The sequence below is a fragment of the Pseudopipra pipra genome, chromosome 16 (assembly GCF_036250125.1).
Source record: "Pseudopipra pipra isolate bDixPip1 chromosome 16, bDixPip1.hap1, whole genome shotgun sequence".
Lineage (NCBI taxonomy): Eukaryota > Metazoa > Chordata > Aves > Passeriformes > Pipridae > Pseudopipra > Pseudopipra pipra.
In genome coordinates, this window is record NC_087564.1 from 13804554 (window position 1) to 13824037 (window position 19484).

A 19484-nucleotide genomic window follows, 5' to 3' on the forward strand; every position below is an offset into this window, starting at 1 on the left:
TTGGTTTGGGGTTTTTTTTGTACTTTTTCCCACTCTCCTGAAGGTATTTACAAGGAGACTCAGGATTTGCTGTGTTTGGCAGCGTGAAGGCAGATGGGCATTTATCTCACCAGGACTGGGCAGCACTTCAGCTGAAATACCGTCTTCCCTTTCCATCTCTCATGTTTTAATAGAGACTTCAGAATTTTTATGAAACCTAATCAATTCAGAAAGAAACTGATGTTTACACAGATTGTATAATTTCTACATTATGCTTTCATGCTTTATATCAAGGAAGGGGCGCTTGGTTTAGGTCCTGAAAATAGTGATTTCTGAACTTAATTGTATTTTAACTCTTTCATCTGCAGCCCTCCCAACATCTTCCTTTGGAACATAGAGGGTAGGTGGGACAGGCTTCTCTTCAAAACATGGCAAAAATGGAGGTGCCTTGGGTTTGTTTTATTCCATCCTTTGAAGAGAAAGGAAAATAGGAAGAAAGATGTGTTGTTGATATTATGAAATAGATCTCCACCGTAATTAACAGCCTGGGAGTTTTTCTGCTTGCTTTTCTTATCCCTGTGTTGCGAAACCTTGCTGTCCTGCTGGGATTTCTTTTTGGAATGCAGAGGTGTGTTCTAGCTAAAAGCATGTGCTTTGCCTAATAAGCTTTCCTAGCCATTGAGCCCAGCTGGCTGCTGCAGTCTGCATTTGTTTGGTCGTAACTAATTTTTATAACCGTGCTTTAAATGAAACTAATGCTTTTTGCATTAAATGACAAACCCCGCACAATGTCCATAAATGAAACCGAACACTATAATCTACTAATTTTTGTTTTCAATGTGCAGCTTTATATAATCAAGCAGCCTACTAAAAGGAAGATGTGGGAATAATGCTGGTAGGATGTGAATGGTGCTAAACTAAAGGGATCAGCCTTTGTTGGAGAGAACATCTACGTTGAGTTAATGGTTTAGCACCTCCCCTCATAGATACAGGACAGGAATGAAGAGGGCAGGGTCTGGCTGGTCAGAACAAAATGTTCTTGTCAAATCTTGGTGTCTTTTGCTGTAGGTGGTGATGAATTTCATCAGTGTGTAGCCCTTTGATGGAGTCTCCTGATGGGTTAATTTTCAGGGTTGCTGCAGTCATGCAGCTACCTCTTGAAGTTGATAAAACTTCCAAGTACTCAAATTCTCTGAAATTCAGCCGTGTCTTTTCAATTCCATCCAAATTGTGGATGAACAGAGTCAATGTTAGGGGGTGAAACATGGAATAGAAATTCTGTTTCAAAATAGTCATGAATCACTGTGTGCAAGTCTACAACAGTGACTCTGGAATTGTTGTGCAAGTTTGTTCTTCATGTATTTGTGGAAAGTAATGTTTTTCTTCTGACTTTATGCTAAATACGAACATTTCTCATATAACTAGTCAAATACACAAATTTCTGGTCACTTCTCTCTTTGTTGCAGCAGAGTTTTTTAATAAGATGCAGCAGCTGCTTGGAAGTTAAGTAAAAAAAAAACACCCTAAACCCATAACAACAATAATAAAACCACCACCACCACCACCAACAAATCTCTGTAACCCTGTTTTGATATTTCTTCTCACAGTACTTAGGACAGTTTCTTTCTTCTCGTGAATTCACATAGTTCAGAGGTGCTCTGAGTAGAAACTTCTCCCTTTGCTCAGAGGGTGAGTCACATCTGACCTGCACATAAATGCTCTCCTGTTCTCCTCTTCATTGTAGGCAGCAGCCTGAGCTGGGTCAGGGGGAAGATTTGAATCTCTTTGCTGTTTCTCCATGTTCCTTTTCGGAGAATTGCATTGCAGTGAGGCTCTAGACCTTTTTTTTTTTCTTTACACAAATGTCAGTGGACAGATTTAGGGCCTGAATGTCAACTCCATTCACTTACAGGTTTGCCTCATGTTTGTTAAACTGTGACTGTTCAGAATCACAGTAAATTTTTTGGAGTCAAAATTACTGATGATGACACCTCAAAAAGACACAGATAATTGCACTTGTAATTACACTATTAAAAAGGGGCAAACTCTTGCATGTGACCTAATAAAAAAGCCAACAACAAACACAACTTCCCCTTCTAGCACTCCTTTAGCTAATATAATTCAGAAATTTGTCTGTTTAGGTCTTCTGAACTAGGCAATGACACTAATACATGAACTGTGATCTGTTAATGGCCTACAGGCAGCTGTGAGAAGGGAATATATGGATTTTTACTTAACGCTCCTGATTAGTACATTAGAGAAAAAAACAAACCAACAAAGTGTTGTTGAGTGTTTGGATATTGCTGGGGATAAAACAGAGTCTGAGAAGATCTCCTCAGATGTAGTCAACAAACTGCAGTGAGGATAGAAACAAAAACTCCTGCAGGGTTGTCATCCTACACTTCTCTGGGAAAGGTTATAGCTGAAACTTTGTTAAATCAAGTAATAACCAAGTGGTGTGTTTAGCAGTCCTGACATTAGTGGGGCAGGTTGGTTCTATTTTGGTGATCCCAAATTTCTCTTCTCGGAAAGCACCTGTTCCCCAAGGTCTGCTGAACAACAGGAGCTAGAATTTCTAGTGCCCTCATCTTGAGAGGCAAATCACAGTTTACCAGAACCCCCAGTTCATTCCTCTGAGAGGGAGGGTAAAATGCACTCATTTTGCAGAACAAGTTCATGTTCTAAATACATCACGAAGTGTTAAAACATATTAGTTGGCTGTACATTCTGTGGATAAAGCCAGAAGCTCTTTGCTAAGAATCTATCGCCCACTTCCCTGCACACTTTGTGATTAATGATTATTCTGTGGGACTCCAGCAATTAGCAAACTCTAAATGGATAAAGGAGTAAATTTTTGGCATGAAAATGCTTATTTCCCAGTTGATTTTTTTTTTTTCTGAAGATATCTTCATTCATCTTACCAATGTGAGAAATCTAGGCTCCTTTTCTCTTCCAGAACATATTTTATGTTCATATTGCTTTAATAATGTTTTTTCTATGCTGACCTGCCTGTCTTTAGAGTTTAGAATATCCATCTGTCTGACTCATTTCTTCTGAAGGGTGAATTGCAGTCCTGACCACCTCTGTCTTATCTCCATAACTTTAGGCTTGCAAATGTGCATGAAAGTTTTCTAGTGAATGAAAGACCTCGTATTTAGCTGTAGTGACATGAATTATTAATTTGTTTTGTACTGAGGTATGAGGAAATGCAAAGCTTCAGCTTACTAGATATCAAAGCATGTTCTGTGCAAGCACACTGAGAATTTGCTTTCGCTCTCTGGCAGCAACATACAGGTTGGCTTGGAGTATTCCTGGACATAAACATGCCCTCAGATGCTGATGTCTTAATATCACAAGTGGAACTAGGCAAGCAACATTTCTAGTTTGTCCATTATAGTTTCATTTTCATTGAATAGAGAGAGTCATGGAATGGTTTGGGTTGGAAGAGAACTTAAAGCTCATCTTGTTCCACCCCCCTGCCATGGGCAGGGGCACCTCCCAGTATCCCAAATTGCTCCAAGCTTCGTCCAACCTGGCCTTGGACACTTCCAGGGATGGGGCAGCCACAGCTTCTCTGGGCAACCTTTTAGGCAATTTCATGCTTCATCTGGTGATGGCACTGTTGTTTGAGGGTGCACTTGTTCCGTGATGGAGACATGTTCCATGGTTTAGACTGAGGGGTTAATGGTCTTTTCTGTGTCACCACATTTTTATGGCCTATTTTTAAGAGGAAATATTCTGTTTTGTAATGGTTTTTTCTTGTAGACACTGTGAAAGGACTAGAACTTGTCTTCAGCTCCTGTTAGACAAAGAGGAAATTTTGTTCTTATGGCAAGAAGAGTTTGCCTTTTTTGTTCTGTTATCATCATTGAAACCCACAGTTGTCAGAGTTGTAAGCAGTGGGGTTTAATTTCTGTACTACACGTTGGCTTGTTTTGCTACAGTAAATATAAAAATGTCATGTATAAGAACTCAAATAAGTTTTGACAATATGGTGCATAACTCATTGGAAGCTTTTAAAAGCAGAAATGTTTTCAACCAGACCAGTGCTTTTTGGTTCCGCTCAACAATGGATCTGCCCTATTCAGAGTGGTATTGAGGTTTTTTACATCATAGATTGACTTGGGTTGGAAAGGGCCTTAGAGATCAGATAGTCACTAATAGATGCCCTCTGTCACTGTTACTGTTCATTTTCCACTAGTTGTCTTTTATCCTGTGAGTTTTTGTCCCATAAATAAGTCATGCCATGGAGAATCTGTGCTGTAGCATCATCCCATCCATCTTTCCTACTAGAGGAATTGCTTTGACTTTGATGGGGACTAATTAAATTCCCATATTTTTATGGACATCTCAGAGTAGTTAAAGAAAAGATAGCTGGATTATCTGTGCTTTTTGAAATGAGCCTGTAGGATTTGTTCGGACTTTGATCCTATGTGTATCCTGGAGTTTCTTTTTTCTTTTCTTTCTGTAAGGAAGCTGTCTGGAGTCTTTCCATCGAAGTCCTGTGGCAAACTTCCCAAGAACATACCTGGTTTTGTATGAAGAATCCCATTTCTTAGTTTTATGCAGGGCAAAATGCAATCTCTGCAGCATGGGCCGGGTTTAATAAGACTCTCTTGCAGCTTCAGGCAGGTTTGGCTGTTCAGCTTATTCCTTGACTTGTTTCCCAAGTCGTGTGCTCACAGATGAGATCGATCCCTTACCTAATGGGACATTTAAAAACACTTCCACCATTTGCTGAGGTGAAGGAATGGATTCTGTGCTAGATCTGAGCCCACACTGCTGCGGTCTTGGCAAGCCCCTTGCTCTCATGTGGAATTCGCTGCTGCAGTGGTGCATTGCAGGAAATAGATAAAAATCAACACATACAAGGTATCAGTGCAATATATATATCCAGGGAAAGAGCCATGCATTTGAACCTTAAGCAGCTTATGTGTTTTCACAAGGCAAATAGCCTTCCCACTGTTAAAAGGATCTCACTATAGGACATGTGCTTTAGTTTGAATAAGATCCATTATTTAAATGGTTTAAAAACACAATAGGCCCTTAAATGCATCTTTTATAGAGTACTCCAGAAATCATTTAGGTTTGTAAATGCTGGTGGTGGGGATGAGCACCTACTAAAGGAGAAGCAAATAAGCACTCTCAGCATAGTCATTTGAATTCCAGAGAATTGCTTTGTTCTTGTTGAAATACAACTTTTTACTACTGTGGCTGTATATGGGAAAAGCAAAATTACGTTTTTAGAGTATCCTTCTATTTTCTCCTCTAGCTCCCGTTATCTGTCTTTTAAATTGTGCAGCTCTTCCTCTCAAGTTTCATTTCAGCCTTGAACCTGTTGTGGAATTTTGTGTAAAACAAAAATTGGAAAAAAATAAAAAAAAAATTAATCTGATTTACTGTTCATCTCTTGACATGACCCATCATCCACAGTAAGGAGAGCAGGGATGAAATCTGGAGAGAGAGTTGGAGTGATACCTGCTCTGTATTTCTGTTCACTACAAGATATAATTCTATAGTTGTAGATGGACTTGCAGTGCTATCTTGAGAAGAGCTCTTGAACCAAAGTTATGCTTTCAGAGCTTGGATAGACTTTGGCTACCACGTGATTCTCATTTAATAACATGTCTTCGTTTCAGAGCGAATGCAGAAAAATGTGCTCAAAGTTGTCCATCCATACAATGCCTCTCTGAAAGGAGAAAGTTTCCTCAAGTTGCTTTCTAGCATGTTCAGTTCCTCTTTCACAGTTTTTTCACTTACAGGCAGAAAAGTAGGGCTCACTGGAATCAGCAGCAAGCTGCTCACATGGTCATAATGGTATATTTTTATTTACTCCATTTGAGAACTGTGATGTTATTTAACAACTTGGGCTATTTCATCTTTAATTATAAATTGTGATATATGTCTCCAAACTTCAAACAGATGGTCAGAGCCAAGTGTCCTGTTCAGACTTGGAGAGCAGTGTAGATAGACATCTTCTCTCTGCCTTTTTTTTTGAGCTACTGCTGTCTAAACAAACATTTAGAATAACCCAGTTTAAGAAGTTACCTGCACTTGGCTTTGGGTTTGGTTTTTTTTTTTTTTAAGGTGACTTTCTGAACACTTAGTTCTGTACCTAATGCACAGTTTTGCTTGTGCTAATAAAAGCTTTACTAATACTCCTTAGTGGGTCTGAAAATAAAATTGACAATATTGAGGGCATGTTCTTTTAAAAACATAAATGACATTTCCAATCGGACAGGATCATAATTAAGACTCGGTTGCAGGAAGCGAGTGAACAATACCTGAGTTGATTTTTTTAATTATTTAAAGCTGATGTGTCAGAGCAGTGCACTGACTCAGAGTCACTCTGAATCATCCTATCAGCGTGTGGAGGAGTGATTTATATACCATACCATGGAGAACTGGAGAATCAATTACCTCTTTTTGTTTCTTCAAACCTGAGAGCATGGCTTTGAAGTTTTAATTATTTCAGTTTCTGGAATATCCCCTCCCCTGTGCTGATGGCTGATGGATTTGTGGCAGACCAGCCTCAGAAAGTAAATGTAGAATAACGAGTGATGGAAGTGTTGTGAGGCAGATTTGACCTAAATTTGTTACTCTTGAGGTACAAAGTACTCGAGAGTAATAAATCCTGTCAGCTGTGCTTTAATACTGACTTTCTCCTCCCACAAGGCAGAAGAAACTCCACTGTTGAAATAGCCATGGGGGCTCCACCTTGAGCAGGGAAAGAAGCAGTGGTGGGTTATGTGACCTTTTGTGATTCTGTCCTTTCTTCTTCTGAAAAATAGGCTAAGGGAAGCACACTGTTCATCACTCAACATGAGCTGCTGTGCCTGCTTTACATCTGGGCAAGAATTGGTTGCAACAGGAATGGATAAGAATTAAAATAAAACTCTGTGCCCAAGCTGTGATCTAAAGACAGCAAGGGGAATGGAAGAGGCAAAACGAACAGAGGGGATTGACTGTACCTGAAATGTGAATATTAAGGCTTGGAACTCTGAATGTGTCAGGGAATGGTTAAGTTTTCCTTCAATGTCTTGATCTTGGCCCAGTGAGGGAATTTGCACTTCATATCTGAAAAGTTTCAGTCTTGGACTCTTCTGGTTTAGGTACAGACATGCAGGCAGAATTCCCCACATGCAGCTGTATGCTCTGGGTAGGCATATTTAGAGCTACCCAACAAACATCTTCTTCTGTGTAGACTGAGATTAAAGTTCTTTCTGAAGAGTTAGGCGTGGTTTAGAGCTGAAAAATTAAATGTACCCACCAAAAACTTTAAGTAATGATTATACCATATTAAAAAAAAAAAAACAACAAACAAAACCAACTTTCTCTTCTTGTTTCTGATGTGTCTAAACTTCCTTTTACACAAAAGCTTGCTTTAAAAAGTGAGGAAATAGAATCAGATTTGTATTGGGAAGCTTTTTCTTTTTAATATTGTGAATTTGTACCTGATCAGACGCTTGCAGGGATCCATAACTAGTGTGTTTGTTTTAAGACTGCCTTAAGAATCTGCTTCTTTTGATTACTTGTGAACTTGTACAGTGTGGCAACACCTTCCTTATGATCTTTTAACCTCCCAAGCCTCCCACTGTCTTGTTAGTGTTACCTAGATCATCTTTTCCCCTGAACCTTTGTGGTGAATGTGGTTTGCAGACTGTGAAAGGTAGGAGGTCTCCGGCTTATGAGCTTGTAGCTAAAAACTGCTCTGCTCTGAAAGTGCTTTGATATATTTAGTGTGAGCATAAGAGGCAGGACTCCAAAGTACCACAGTGGAAAACTTGTAAAAAGTTTTTTTTCTTCTCATGTACGATTAAATAAAAGTTGAGCTTCTAAAGCTACTTCTAAAATAGCTGGAAATGTGGGGGGATAGTTTGCAGTAGCTCAGGTCACTGGATTCCTCTTAACTTTCTCTGCACTGTTTGCTTTGTAGGGATAGTTTATTTCCATTGCCTTTTGTTGGTTGGAGGAGCCAGAGGTTGAAACAGGTTTGTGGGGTTTTGGAGCAACTAATGCTCCTGCCCAGTGTGACTTTCTTGCTTTAGGTGGAGCCTGAGCTGGCCCAGGACAGGAGGGCAGGAGCTGTTGGACAGGGAAGTGCAAGGCCGAAACACCAGCGGGATGTGTTCATTTTCCCCACTGCTGTTTTGATGGAAGGATGGTAAAATAGTAATAAGCTGTTCTGACAATTTGGGAAGACTTGGAGTGCCAGCAGTCTGGTTTTTGACCTAGTGATGCCTGCTGCTTTGTTTTTTAACTCATTTCATCATGGCTGTTAACAGCATGAAGAGCAGTGTTTTAGGGGTGGACTCCTGACTTGTCTTACAGGCGATGACAACTAATTCCCTTGTGTGTGTTGTGCACTAGTGTTTACACCCTCATTTGCTGGGCTGTGTAAACCTTCTTTATAGAGGGTATAGAACTGCTGCTGAGGGTCTGGGCCTGTGAGTTACCACTGGTAGCAATAAAGGAGGTCAGTAGAGGGAATTGGGATATCTAACAGTTGGACTTGAGCCTTGTGGGTCCCTTCCAACTCAGCAGATTCTGTGATGTTGTTCATTCCCTCAGAACTACCAGAAGTGCCATTCTTTCCATTTTTCTATCATTTAAAAAGCTGATTTTCGTCTTCCAGAAAGGAAATGCTCAGGGCCTCTTCTGGTTTCTGTGTGTGGTTTGTTGGAATATCAGAGCAAAATTAAAGGGTAAAGGTTCAGTATGGACTGAAGGAAGGCTGGCTGGGGACATAAAGTGAGGGATTGAATGTGTGGGGAGAGAGAATAGGGTGAAAGATAGAGAGTGGGGTACTTGAGGGTGAGAAGAATACAGGAGAGAAGGGAGTAGAGAGCAGAATAATAATGGGAGAGGGTGTGGAGGAAGAGAGAGACTACATTTATGACTTAGGATAAGGAAAGGATGTTCTTGCATCTTCGAGGACATACCACAGAGAAGGAATGACTGAGAAGTTGATTCTGCAGCTGAGATGCTGCCTGACTTCCCTAAAGCGTCCAGACCCGTAAGAAAGACCCAACTTGCATTTAAAAAAGTTGTCTTGTTTTAAAGCAAGCTTGTGACTTTGTGGGTCCAAGTAATTCCGATTACTCATTTGCAGTATTCTGTTTCATCTTAGATTGTAGCCTCAAGAGATGTGAGCAGGGGTGGGAGTATTATGAAACAAAGTAATTTGATTATTTGGGGTGGGGTGGGAGGGTGGCAGCTTTGTTTTAACTTAGCAAATTGTTTAAAAGCACAGACAGATGAAAAGGAGACAGCTAATCTGGTTAAGAATAGCCACGATGCCTTTTGATATTGATTTCTTTCCTCACTCTGTCGTCTTTTAACCTCATTTTCTTACAGTTTTAGAAAAACCATCTTGAGCCATACTGAACAAATAGAGGATATGGATAAAATAGCTTCCTTTAAAGAAGTGATTGAACTTCTTTTTAACTTACCACTAGATTTCTTTTTTTTTTATGTTCTTCAGTTTATCTTAATTTTTCCTTGCAATAAAAACTCTTAAGATATGAATTTTCTGCCTTTCAGCCTAAAATGATCAGCTTTTACATGCTTGTTATGTCATCTGTTTACAATACATTTAATGCTAAAAGATTTATTTTTAGCTGGCTCAGTAAAATAGCTGGTTGCAGGAGTTGTTGTTGTCATAGCAGCAATCTTAACAGATAGGCTGAGCCTATTTAGCTTTTGCAGCCAAAGAGCGGCCGTTAGGCAACAGTTTGACAGTTCTGCAGCATTTTTCTAAAGATGGAAATTGTGGTGGTGGTGAATTTTTTTTGGCCCTACTTTAAAATATTTCTTTCTGTAGGTGTGTGGAGTTCGATTCAACATTTTCCCCTAACAACTTAGGAGAACTTTGAATACACAACATGTGAGATTTCAGGATTTAAGTCTTAATTTGTAGAAGCTTTAAAATAATTTACATGGTGCAACATATTGCAAGCTGCTTTGATATTTTTTTTTTTTTTAAAAGCCAGAAGTATTCTGAGAGAAAAATGCCAGACTAGAGAACAGGATTGTGCATCATTTATTCTGCACTAATTTTAAGTCGTGGCAGACTGGGCAAATATTACTGAAGAAGTTTGTGGGCTGTTTTTGATGAAATGCACTGCCTGGGTTAGATGATAGCTTAGGATTTTAGTGATTTAATTCTTATTTTTAATATGAAGAGAAAAGGGCTACTTCTGTATTGACAAGCAAAGAAATAGTAATTTCAGATTAGTCTGTAAAATGAGGTGTATCTCTATATGTTCTTTGTAGCTCTGAGCTGTTACAGAAGTTCAGTTAAACATATGTCTGAATGCAACTAATTTTGTCTGAGATGAAAAATGAATTTACTGTGAATGAATTTCTCCTGTCTGTATCTTCCAGTCAGATGGTATTGGACCTGAATTATTGTTATTGGTGTGGTCGAGCAAAAGACTTATCCTCAAACTCTCTCCAATCTTTTGCTAGACAGAGTACTTTTAAAAATAATTTGTTGAAGTACCTGAGTTTAATGCTGGGAGAAGGGTTTGGGTATTGTTGGCTTAGGGTGCTTCAAATACGATTAAGAGTCAGAAAGTGTATTTAACCTTCTAATTACTTTTTTGTTCTTAAGGCCTACTTGTTAAAATGTATTGTTATCACGTCAGGCACATGTGCATATAAATTTCCAGTGAATCACAGCAACTTTCATCACCCACCTCCTCAGTCTGGGTTGTTTTGGGGAATTGTCAGCACGTCGTGTTCCTCTCCCTGTTCAAAGCCAGTCTGAGAGGGGCAAAGGCGACTTCTGTAACTCTGACTGGTGTGGATTTGATGCTGTGCCACTGTTTTGTGGACCAGTATGGAGTAACCTAATGGCTGGATCTGGCAGCATTTCCCAGCAGATAAATGGAATGTCATATACCCACGTGCATTTTACTGTTCAAGTTGTGTCACAGCTTTTGAGTGGATCGAGGAGGTCGGTGCTGTGAAAACGGATCTTGCTGTGGTTCCACCACCCTAATTCCTGCCTCGTCACCCCTTTTCCCTCCCTGCTGGGTGGCTTTCCCTGGGCTCTGGTGTTCATCTGAATCTTCTCCATCTCCCCAGTCCCCCTAAATTTGCTAACTTGACCAAAGCTTAGTGTGAGTCTGTCTTTACCTCCCAGGTTGGCAGCTGAACCAGCTCAGCCAAGGGGCCCATTGCTGCAGGGTAGGGACTGTGGGTGGGGGGCAGTTCCAAAGACCTGAGCAAGAGCAGGTGGATCCAGACCTCACTCCCCTGGTTATCAGCATCCTGGTGGGATTTTATCCCATGCTACACTAGCCATAGTGCCCAGAGGTTTTGTACCAGCAGGAATGTCTGTGTGGCACAGGATGAGCTTGGTGGAGGAGCTGGAACAGTTTAATCGCAGAGGAGCAGCAGGTTCATTTCACACACATCTTTCTCCTGGCTTGTACGTGGCTTTGCAGGTCATTCTGCTGATACATGGTTGGTGTGGGAGCAGGAATGCCTGTGTGGAGTGAGGACACAGTAGAATTATTGGTGTATTTTAGCAGCAGTGCCTGCTAACCCTGCTTGAAGTGTTCATTAACTACGGGCTGAGAGCTGCGAGCGAGTTGACTGTCGTCTGCTCCTAATGAGTTCCCTATCAAGGTTTGGGAATGTTTTGGACAAAGGGAAGAGTTTTTTCTGTTGATATGTCCAATTGATGGTTTTCTCCTGTGGGGATAATAACTGTTTCCCTGCTGGTCTGCAGCGTTCCGAAGGCACCGAGTGAAAGGTGGCAGGGAGATCTGCGTCCAGAGAGCGCGGCTGGGAAATGAGTTTCTGTCACTCACATTCTGTGTCTGTTTTGCCATTTCAGGCAAAGTCGTGCATTTGTCATATGTGTGGTGCCCACCTGAACAGACTCCACTCTTGCCTCTACTGTGTCTTCTTTGGCTGTTTTACAAAGAAACATATTCACGAGCACGCGAAGACAAAGCGACACAATTTAGGTAAGTTCTCACCCTGCTGAACCCGCTGGTGCTTTGTAAGTCCCTGTGTTATCCCTGTCAGTCCCAGGTGACATTTCCTTGTAGCTACCTTGTTAGGCAGGGAGATCATTTTATTGGTGCTTTGGGTTAGTTTAGTGGCGTTATTTTAAACTTGGTGCATGAGCTTTTATTGCATCACTGTTTTTTGTTCACAGCTTAAAACCTTAGTTATTACTCTTTAGTACCTTTTATTTATGAATTAACATCATGTATAGGAAAATTAGTAAAAATGTGAGGAGGCAGAGGGTTGGGGTTTTTTTTCTTTAAGTGTTAAAAATGGTGGGTTTAGTGCCTGGAACTAGAACATTTATTTCAGTAAACTTTATTTTCAGGAGGTCATGTTCACTTTTTTTCTTGCTGAGGAAAAACCAGTCATTCTGATCACAAAGAAGACTAATCAAGTAGCAATCAGAATTATTTAAACTTTTGAAGTTTTGGAGTTTTGTTGAGGTTTTTTTCTTCATTTTTCTGTGTTGCCTTTTTTCCAGTGGGGTCAATAACCTAAGTAATAAGAAAGCAGTTTAATTGATATGGAGCACCTTTCCCTCAACCATCTCAAACTTTGGTAAAATGCCAGCAAATTCTTCTGTTCTGTCAGCTTTTTCTGCTACGTAATGTTCAAAACCAAAAGCATTCAGTTTTGTTTTAAATTACCTATTGTCTATAGTTTAGAACATTTTAGAGTTATAATGCAAAATCCTGATAATTTTATCTTAAAATTCCGGTTGCATCAATATGGATGTGCACAATTTTGCTTGGTGTGCAACTAAATTTTTCTTCAAATTAAAGTACATTATTGTTTGTAGTGATATAAGAAACAGGAAAAAAAAAAAAAGCATTACATCATGACATAAATTTTCTTTTGACCAGTGTGGCCACCATTCTTAATTTAAGTTATCCTAAGTGCTTATGGAACAAACTGCCTTTATTTTCCATGAAGACAGAGATGCTCCAGAAGGCCAACAGTGCTGTCTGTGTACTCTGTGCTTAAGAAACAGGCGTGTAAATTTACTATTTATGGAAAAGATGATTTAAACCAGCAGATCGTTATAGTTTCTTCCTCCATATGTGTCGAGAAAGAAAAAAGTTAGGCTCCATAGTGGTATAGTTTAAATTTGTGAATATCTTGAAAAACAGAATACTGGAAAATAGTACTGAATGTCCATAATGGTGTGGCTGGGAGCACTGGGGCTGTTCAGCTCCCAGGAGAGATGGCTCAGGGAACCTCAGCAGTGGGGCAAATATCTGAAAGAGTGGTTAAAAAAGGTGGGGTCGGGCTCTTTTTAGCAATGTCTGGTGATTGTACAAGAGGCAGTGAGGACAAGATGAAATACTGGAGACTCTGTCTGATCATCACACGACATGTTTTTGCTGTGAGGGTGAGCAAGGGCTGGAACAAGTTGCCCCAAGAGGTTGTGGAGTGTCGATCCTTGAATATTATTTGGACGTGGGCCTGGGCAGCCTGCTCTGGATGGCCCTGCTGGAGCAGGGGCTGGACAAGGTGACCTCAGAGGTCCCTGCCAACCTCAGCTGTTCTTCCAAAACTGAGAAAAACCAACCCAACCCTGTATGGCATCTTTTTATTGCTTTTCTGAGAGTTTAATTTCAAAGAGCTTTAAAAGTCAGTTGATTAGAGGAAATTATTTTGGAAGCTTTACCAACGCAGAAGTTCAAATTACTCGAGGTAAACTCGATGGATTTCTGGTAAAGGGCCATATATATATATATACACACATGTATATATAAAACAACCCTTTGTGCTAATGTAAGTTTTTGGCCAGATTTAAGGTTTAAAAAAATACTGTGCTAAATTGAGACTGTTGACAGTATTTGCCTGTTTGTCTGTGGACACTTTGTAAACACTGTAATATTTTTACCACTAAACTTACCATATTTATGGAGAACCTTTTAAAAAAGCTTTATAGTTGCCCGTGTCGTCAGCTGCTGTTTATGTATTTGGGAAGCTTAAATTCAAGTTAATTTGTGTGCAAGGTAGAATTTGCTGTTGTCTGCTGTAGTGAATTATCTTCTGTTTCTTTAAAGGAAACCAAAACTGGGCAGAGGAGGGAGGTTCTGTGAAGATGCTCTTGGTTAAGGATTGTTGTAGTTATTGTCATGGCACTGGACATTTAGGACTGTGTCAGATAAGGTAGTTCCCAAAAGGAACAGTCTTTACATAAAAAGGGCAAGAGTTAATTATACAAGCCAAAGTGTAGAATACAATACTGTGTTATCCCAGAAAGGATTCTTTTGCAGCTAAATATAACTTACTTGGTGCACAAATACACATGATGTGAAGGTTGAACACGTTGACTGATTTCTAGTTTTGGAGCTTCCTTTTTATCTTCTTTTTTTTTTTTTTAATATATGTTTTGGTGTTTAATTTCCAGCTGCATGTGAAATGAGCTGTAAAAATATTTGTCGTTTTGCTAGTGCTTTTGGTTGCTTCTCCTGCAGCAATTTTAGTTGGGGAAATAACATCTGATGGGCAAAAACAAGTTAAGTGCTTTGAAATTTCAAAATGAACAGGAATTATTTTAAAGCACTTGGTGACTTTTTGCTGAGCCAACATCAGTCTCCATGGAGACAAGCAGGAGCTGCACACTTGATCACAGTTGTAAGAAATGCCAGAGATTTCAGCTGTAACAGCTGTCTGAGCATGGAAGTGGTGTGTTTGCAGCTCTCTGCTATATGTTCCAGGAGGCTTCAGCATCATATTCCAGACTGTTTTTAAAGTACATCCCTTGTTTTCTCTGCATCCCTGAACAATCTAAATTAGACACTCCCACTCTGACCTTACAGTGATACCTGTGCTCTGCCTCTGCCTCCCTGTTCAGTGTATATTAATCATATTGTGCTTAATGTATTCCTTGAGTTGTGGATGTGGGTGACAGGGAGGTGAAGTAAGATCCATCTACAGGAGCTGCTTTTTTTAAATCTCTGCATTGCACAGTCTCTGTTAGTCAATCACTGGGATAGGCTGATATTCCCACTGGGCTCTGTTTCTTTTGTGTGGAATTGTGAAACAGTGAGGAAAAAATCCTTATGGAGCTCTTCTGGGATTCCTGATCTTTTTGATGCTGTCAGATGTTTCCTTTTCCCCACGTGTAGGATCCTGAACTATTTTTAGCTTTTCTTACTGAAACTCTTTTATGATTCTCAACATCCTCTTCATATTTTAGTTCTAACGTGTCCATCCGTGGTGACTACTCTGGATTTAGGCAGTTTGCTATACTAATGACTTGTATTCTTAGTTAATACTTCCATGACTTCTGTTTTGTGGTTCTTAATATGCTGTTCAACACTGAGCTGATGTTGTTACTTAGGAGTTAAACTCAGTGGCTCCAAAACTTCTTCTCCAAGTGGTAATTGCTGCTTGTCTCCTACCTAATTGACAGTGATTGGAGTTCCACTCTTGCTGGTGTTGCCTATTTGCTAAATAACTTGAAATCCTTCTGGAGGTTTTTTTTTTAATTACTCTAACTGAATGTGTGCCACCAGCATACTCTGTCATCTTCCTAGGTAATCCTTCCAAATCAGGTTCAGCATCTGGGGAATCTGCTGGTGGTTTCTGTCCTTGTAAAAATTGATGGTCTCTTCCTTCCTTATCTCTTCTACAGCTGCTCAATGAAGGAAAATACACAGTAACTTAGTCCCAGAGTAGCAGGAGCAGGAAGATGACTGTGAACAGTAGCTCTAAAAGAGAAGAGAGGTTGGTGCTATAAAGTTCATCTCAAAACCGTAGCAGTGATTATTTTATCAGTTTTCCTGGTTGGGACTATAAAATCCTGGGCAGGCACCAAATGATGTTTTAGTGTTCTCTCTGAGTGAATATTTTCTGTTACATAATGATGAAAAATTTTTGTGGGGTGGGGGGAGAATATCATGTGAGAAAACAGAATTGATGATTTTGAGAGTGGATTATTTATATACCTTTCTTGGGAGTTTTCCTCTACTTTTTTTTTATACACACACACTTAGCTGCAAGAAAAGTCACTGGTATAAGGTTTAGGAAAGTCTGTTTCAGATAACCATTCTGGGTTAGATTAGTTAATTATGATATCAAAGCTCTCTGTAGAGCTATTTAAACTCCTGGTGAGGAGGCAATTCATGCATGTCCATGCTGTGCTTGTCTTTGTTAGAGATGCACTTTTAACACGTGAATAATGTCTCTGAAACAGCACCTGATGCAGGTTTGGGTTGGATCTTGGTCTGCTCTAAGGCCTCATTCTGGAGTTCAAGAGCAGAGGAAGGTGAATTAGCAGGGCTGAGGTTCAGTAGTTTAAAGACTAAACCAGAAGTGGTTGGAAGACTGAAGTACCATTCCATTTTTAAGTTCACTTCAAAGTTACTCCTGTTAGAGTACATTCATTATTTATTAGATCACAAACTATTTGTTGAGGAACTGTTTTCTCTAAGTATATGCTCATGTGAGATTCAGTCCAATAAATACATTTGTGATAAGAGGAACTGGGTGGGTGTGCCTGACAATAATGCTCACAGATTAGGTTGAGGATTTTTGGTACCATTTGAAAAACTTCTACTTCCTCTAGGAAACAAATAACTAGTTTTTTTCATCTGCTTCAGAGGAAACATGACAGAAAAGCTGGTTTCTATACTTAAAGTTGGTCAAAGGAAAAGAATCTGGTTACTGCTGTTGGTGCATACCTGTCTGCTGAAATTTAATATGTAGAAACAGAACACCTCTGTAAAGGAATGACAGTAAAATTTGTTTAGTTTTCATTTGGGTTGGAAGGTATTGACTATAGTGTTGATTCTGCCAGTTCTTTTGTAAACAGCAAAGACTTCCATTACACTGTGTGGAAGGGGCAGTTAAAGCTGGGCCCAGCACAGTGTGTTGCTGTGCTGGACTAGCAGTTTGGTTTTTCTGTTCATATCTAGGCTCAGAGAGGGGTAGAAAAGGTCATCTGGGCATTTTACCAGCCTCTTGATTTGACTTCCAGTGCTTTACTTGGTGATGATGGTGTGGAGAAAAGTCTGTTGAGGAGATGAATGTGAATGGAAAACAGCACACAGTGTTCTGTACTTTTGTCAGAGATGCATTGTGTCAGACTAATATGTCTTATTTTGTAACATAACTGATTTTCTTAGAAAACAGGAAATACACTGAATCTAATTTGTCTGGATCTAGTGAAGAATTTGACATTTTGGCCCCCTGGAAATTATTACTTGAGGTAGAAGGGACAGGGATTGATCCAAGAATTGTGGTGCATAAGAGGCAGGATAAAGGGAGGTTGATGATGAATTAACTGAAAGCAGAGTGTGTAAAACACACAGACTTTACTAGTAGAAGCAGTCTTGGTTTGCTGCTGTTTTCTGATAATTGAGGAGAAGGAATTGTGTCTGTGTGAAATTCCTGATGGTCACAAAGTTCAGAGGTGTTAGTTACACTGAGGAGGAGGGCTGGGTAGCCCTGTGAATTAAGTAACTTCATTGACAGCAGCAGTACAAGTGAGATGAAATTGGATAGCAGAAGGTATTGTACTTCAACATAATATCCTTGTCAACTGGAGGATGATTGATTGGAAGAGGAGGAAAAGGAGGAAGGCATTTTGGATATACAGGTCAGTCACAGGGTATGTCTTTAAACCTCCTTATAGCCATTAACAGTATCTGCTGTTCTGGGATATGTTGTGAAAAGCATTGCAGGGCAATTCTCATCTGCTTATGTGAGGCACATTCCAGTGTGGCATTCCTGTGCCTTAGCACAGTCTGGCTTTGAGCCAGGCTAAACTTGTAAGGAGGCAGCAGGATTGTTCACTGAAGTTGTCTTCTGGTGGGTGCAGGTATTGATGAACTCCTGCCAGCCATCCCTCAAAAGCTCCTTTTAGCATCAGAAATGATTCCCAAAGAGTTCTCTGTACACCTGGAATATTCTTAGCCCTCAGAAAGCCAACTTCCTGAATATTTACCTGTGTACTGCCAGCTCTGCATGTATCTGCTTGCCTCAGAACCAGCTACAAACTGCTTTGCAGTTCTGGATCTTACTGCTGCTTTTATTGAAAATAGTGTTTCTGAGGTAAATCTCCACTACTGATCAAATGAGAATATACAGATGAGTGTAAGAAGTTTGTACCATATCATGTGAAGCAGCTCCAGACTTGGTGATTGTGATTTGGGGATTCTGCCCACAGTTTAACAATGTCTCTCCTTTAAACCTGAATAATATTTTGTGGGATCAAAAAGAGGTGCTTACACCGGAGGATTTTATTCTTTTCAGTTTTCAAAGGTTTGCTGCAAACAGGGGAACTGTGGAAGGTTGTAGGGTCAGAGAAGGGGAGGAAGAAGTCTGACAAAAGATAAAATATATTTTATAATAGGGCAACTTTAGTATAGGAATGCTACAGCCTCCTCTTTAGCATATTGGATGCATGGACACATATGTAGATTGTGTGTGTGTGTGTACAATACATATATTTCTGAATGGGGTCAAGGAGCTGCAGTTAATATTCTGCACATAACAAATTAACCTAAAATGGTTTGACACGCTGTGGTTCCCCTAAATTAACAGTTAAAAGCATTTTTATATTTAGATTCCATAGGGATATTGGACGTTTTTCCTTCATCTTACCTTTCCTGGCTTGAATTAACATGGAGATGTAGGATGATACTCTAAACCATCACGGAGGCAAGTGTACAGCACAGAGACTGCCCATTTGGCTCCTTGTTTCAAGTGCTTTTGCAGGATAGTGTTGGGTGCTTGCCATGTTTGGATTGCAGGCAAATCAAGTTTAAACATTAAAATTCTAGATCTGTATGGGGCCAGTAGGCATCTTGGAGACTGCAGGGCACAGCCCACAAAAACACTTAGTTGAAGTACTTACAGAATAGAATGGTTTTATCTCGAGTATTAGGAGAAAATACCCTTTATCTTAGATACTGAATGTGAGAGGGAAGGATAATGCTTAACTATGGCCACAATTTTTAATGTATATTAAAAGATCAGGTATGTGAGGCTGCATCTTTAATAACAAAAGGAAGTTTGGGGGTTGTTTTTGTTTGATTCCCCCCTCCCCGACAGTAAATATCTGCAGTTCTCAGTGGTTGGATCACCATTTAGCAGGATTAGCCCTTCTTCCACCCCTTTTCCTCCCTTCTTACCAGTTAAGGAATTGTGACCTGTGGTGCAGATTCCAGGTGCCAGGGAAGCCTGAGGAAGGCAATTGGGTCCCTGCTTTGTGCTAATAGATCAGATACAAGAACCAGTGGAGAGCTGGCTGAAGTTTAGCAAATCACTTCTTGGGAACTTGAGCCAATTAGCTGGAATGGGTTTAATGATTAACACTTAAGGTGAGAAATCAGGGTGTGTGATTTAGCTTAGGATGTTGGATTAGAATAGTCTCAAAGAATTACCAATTTAGCCTCCTTTGTTATAGAAGCTGAACAAAATATGGGTGACTTGCATAGAACACAAGAGTGTGTTGATTTGAGGTTGATAATATGCCAAGACTGAGTCACAGAAAT

The 19484-nt window shown here is 39.9% G+C and overlaps 1 protein-coding gene across 3 annotated transcripts in view; it reads left to right on the forward strand.

Moving 5' to 3' along the window:
- The window catches only part of USP22 (ubiquitin specific peptidase 22), a 95246-nt gene that overhangs the window by 21887 nt on the left and 53875 nt on the right, over nucleotides 1–19484 (forward strand). For 2 of the 3 annotated variants that reach the window (XM_064673267.1, XM_064673266.1), the window contains exon 2: nucleotides 11828–11960. In XM_064673267.1, coding sequence (XP_064529337.1) covers nucleotides 11828–11960 — 133 coding nt within the window. Of the gene's footprint in view, nucleotides 1–11827; nucleotides 11961–15619; nucleotides 15712–19484 lie in introns of those variants that run through there. The other variant, XM_064673268.1, reaches the window with a different exon arrangement.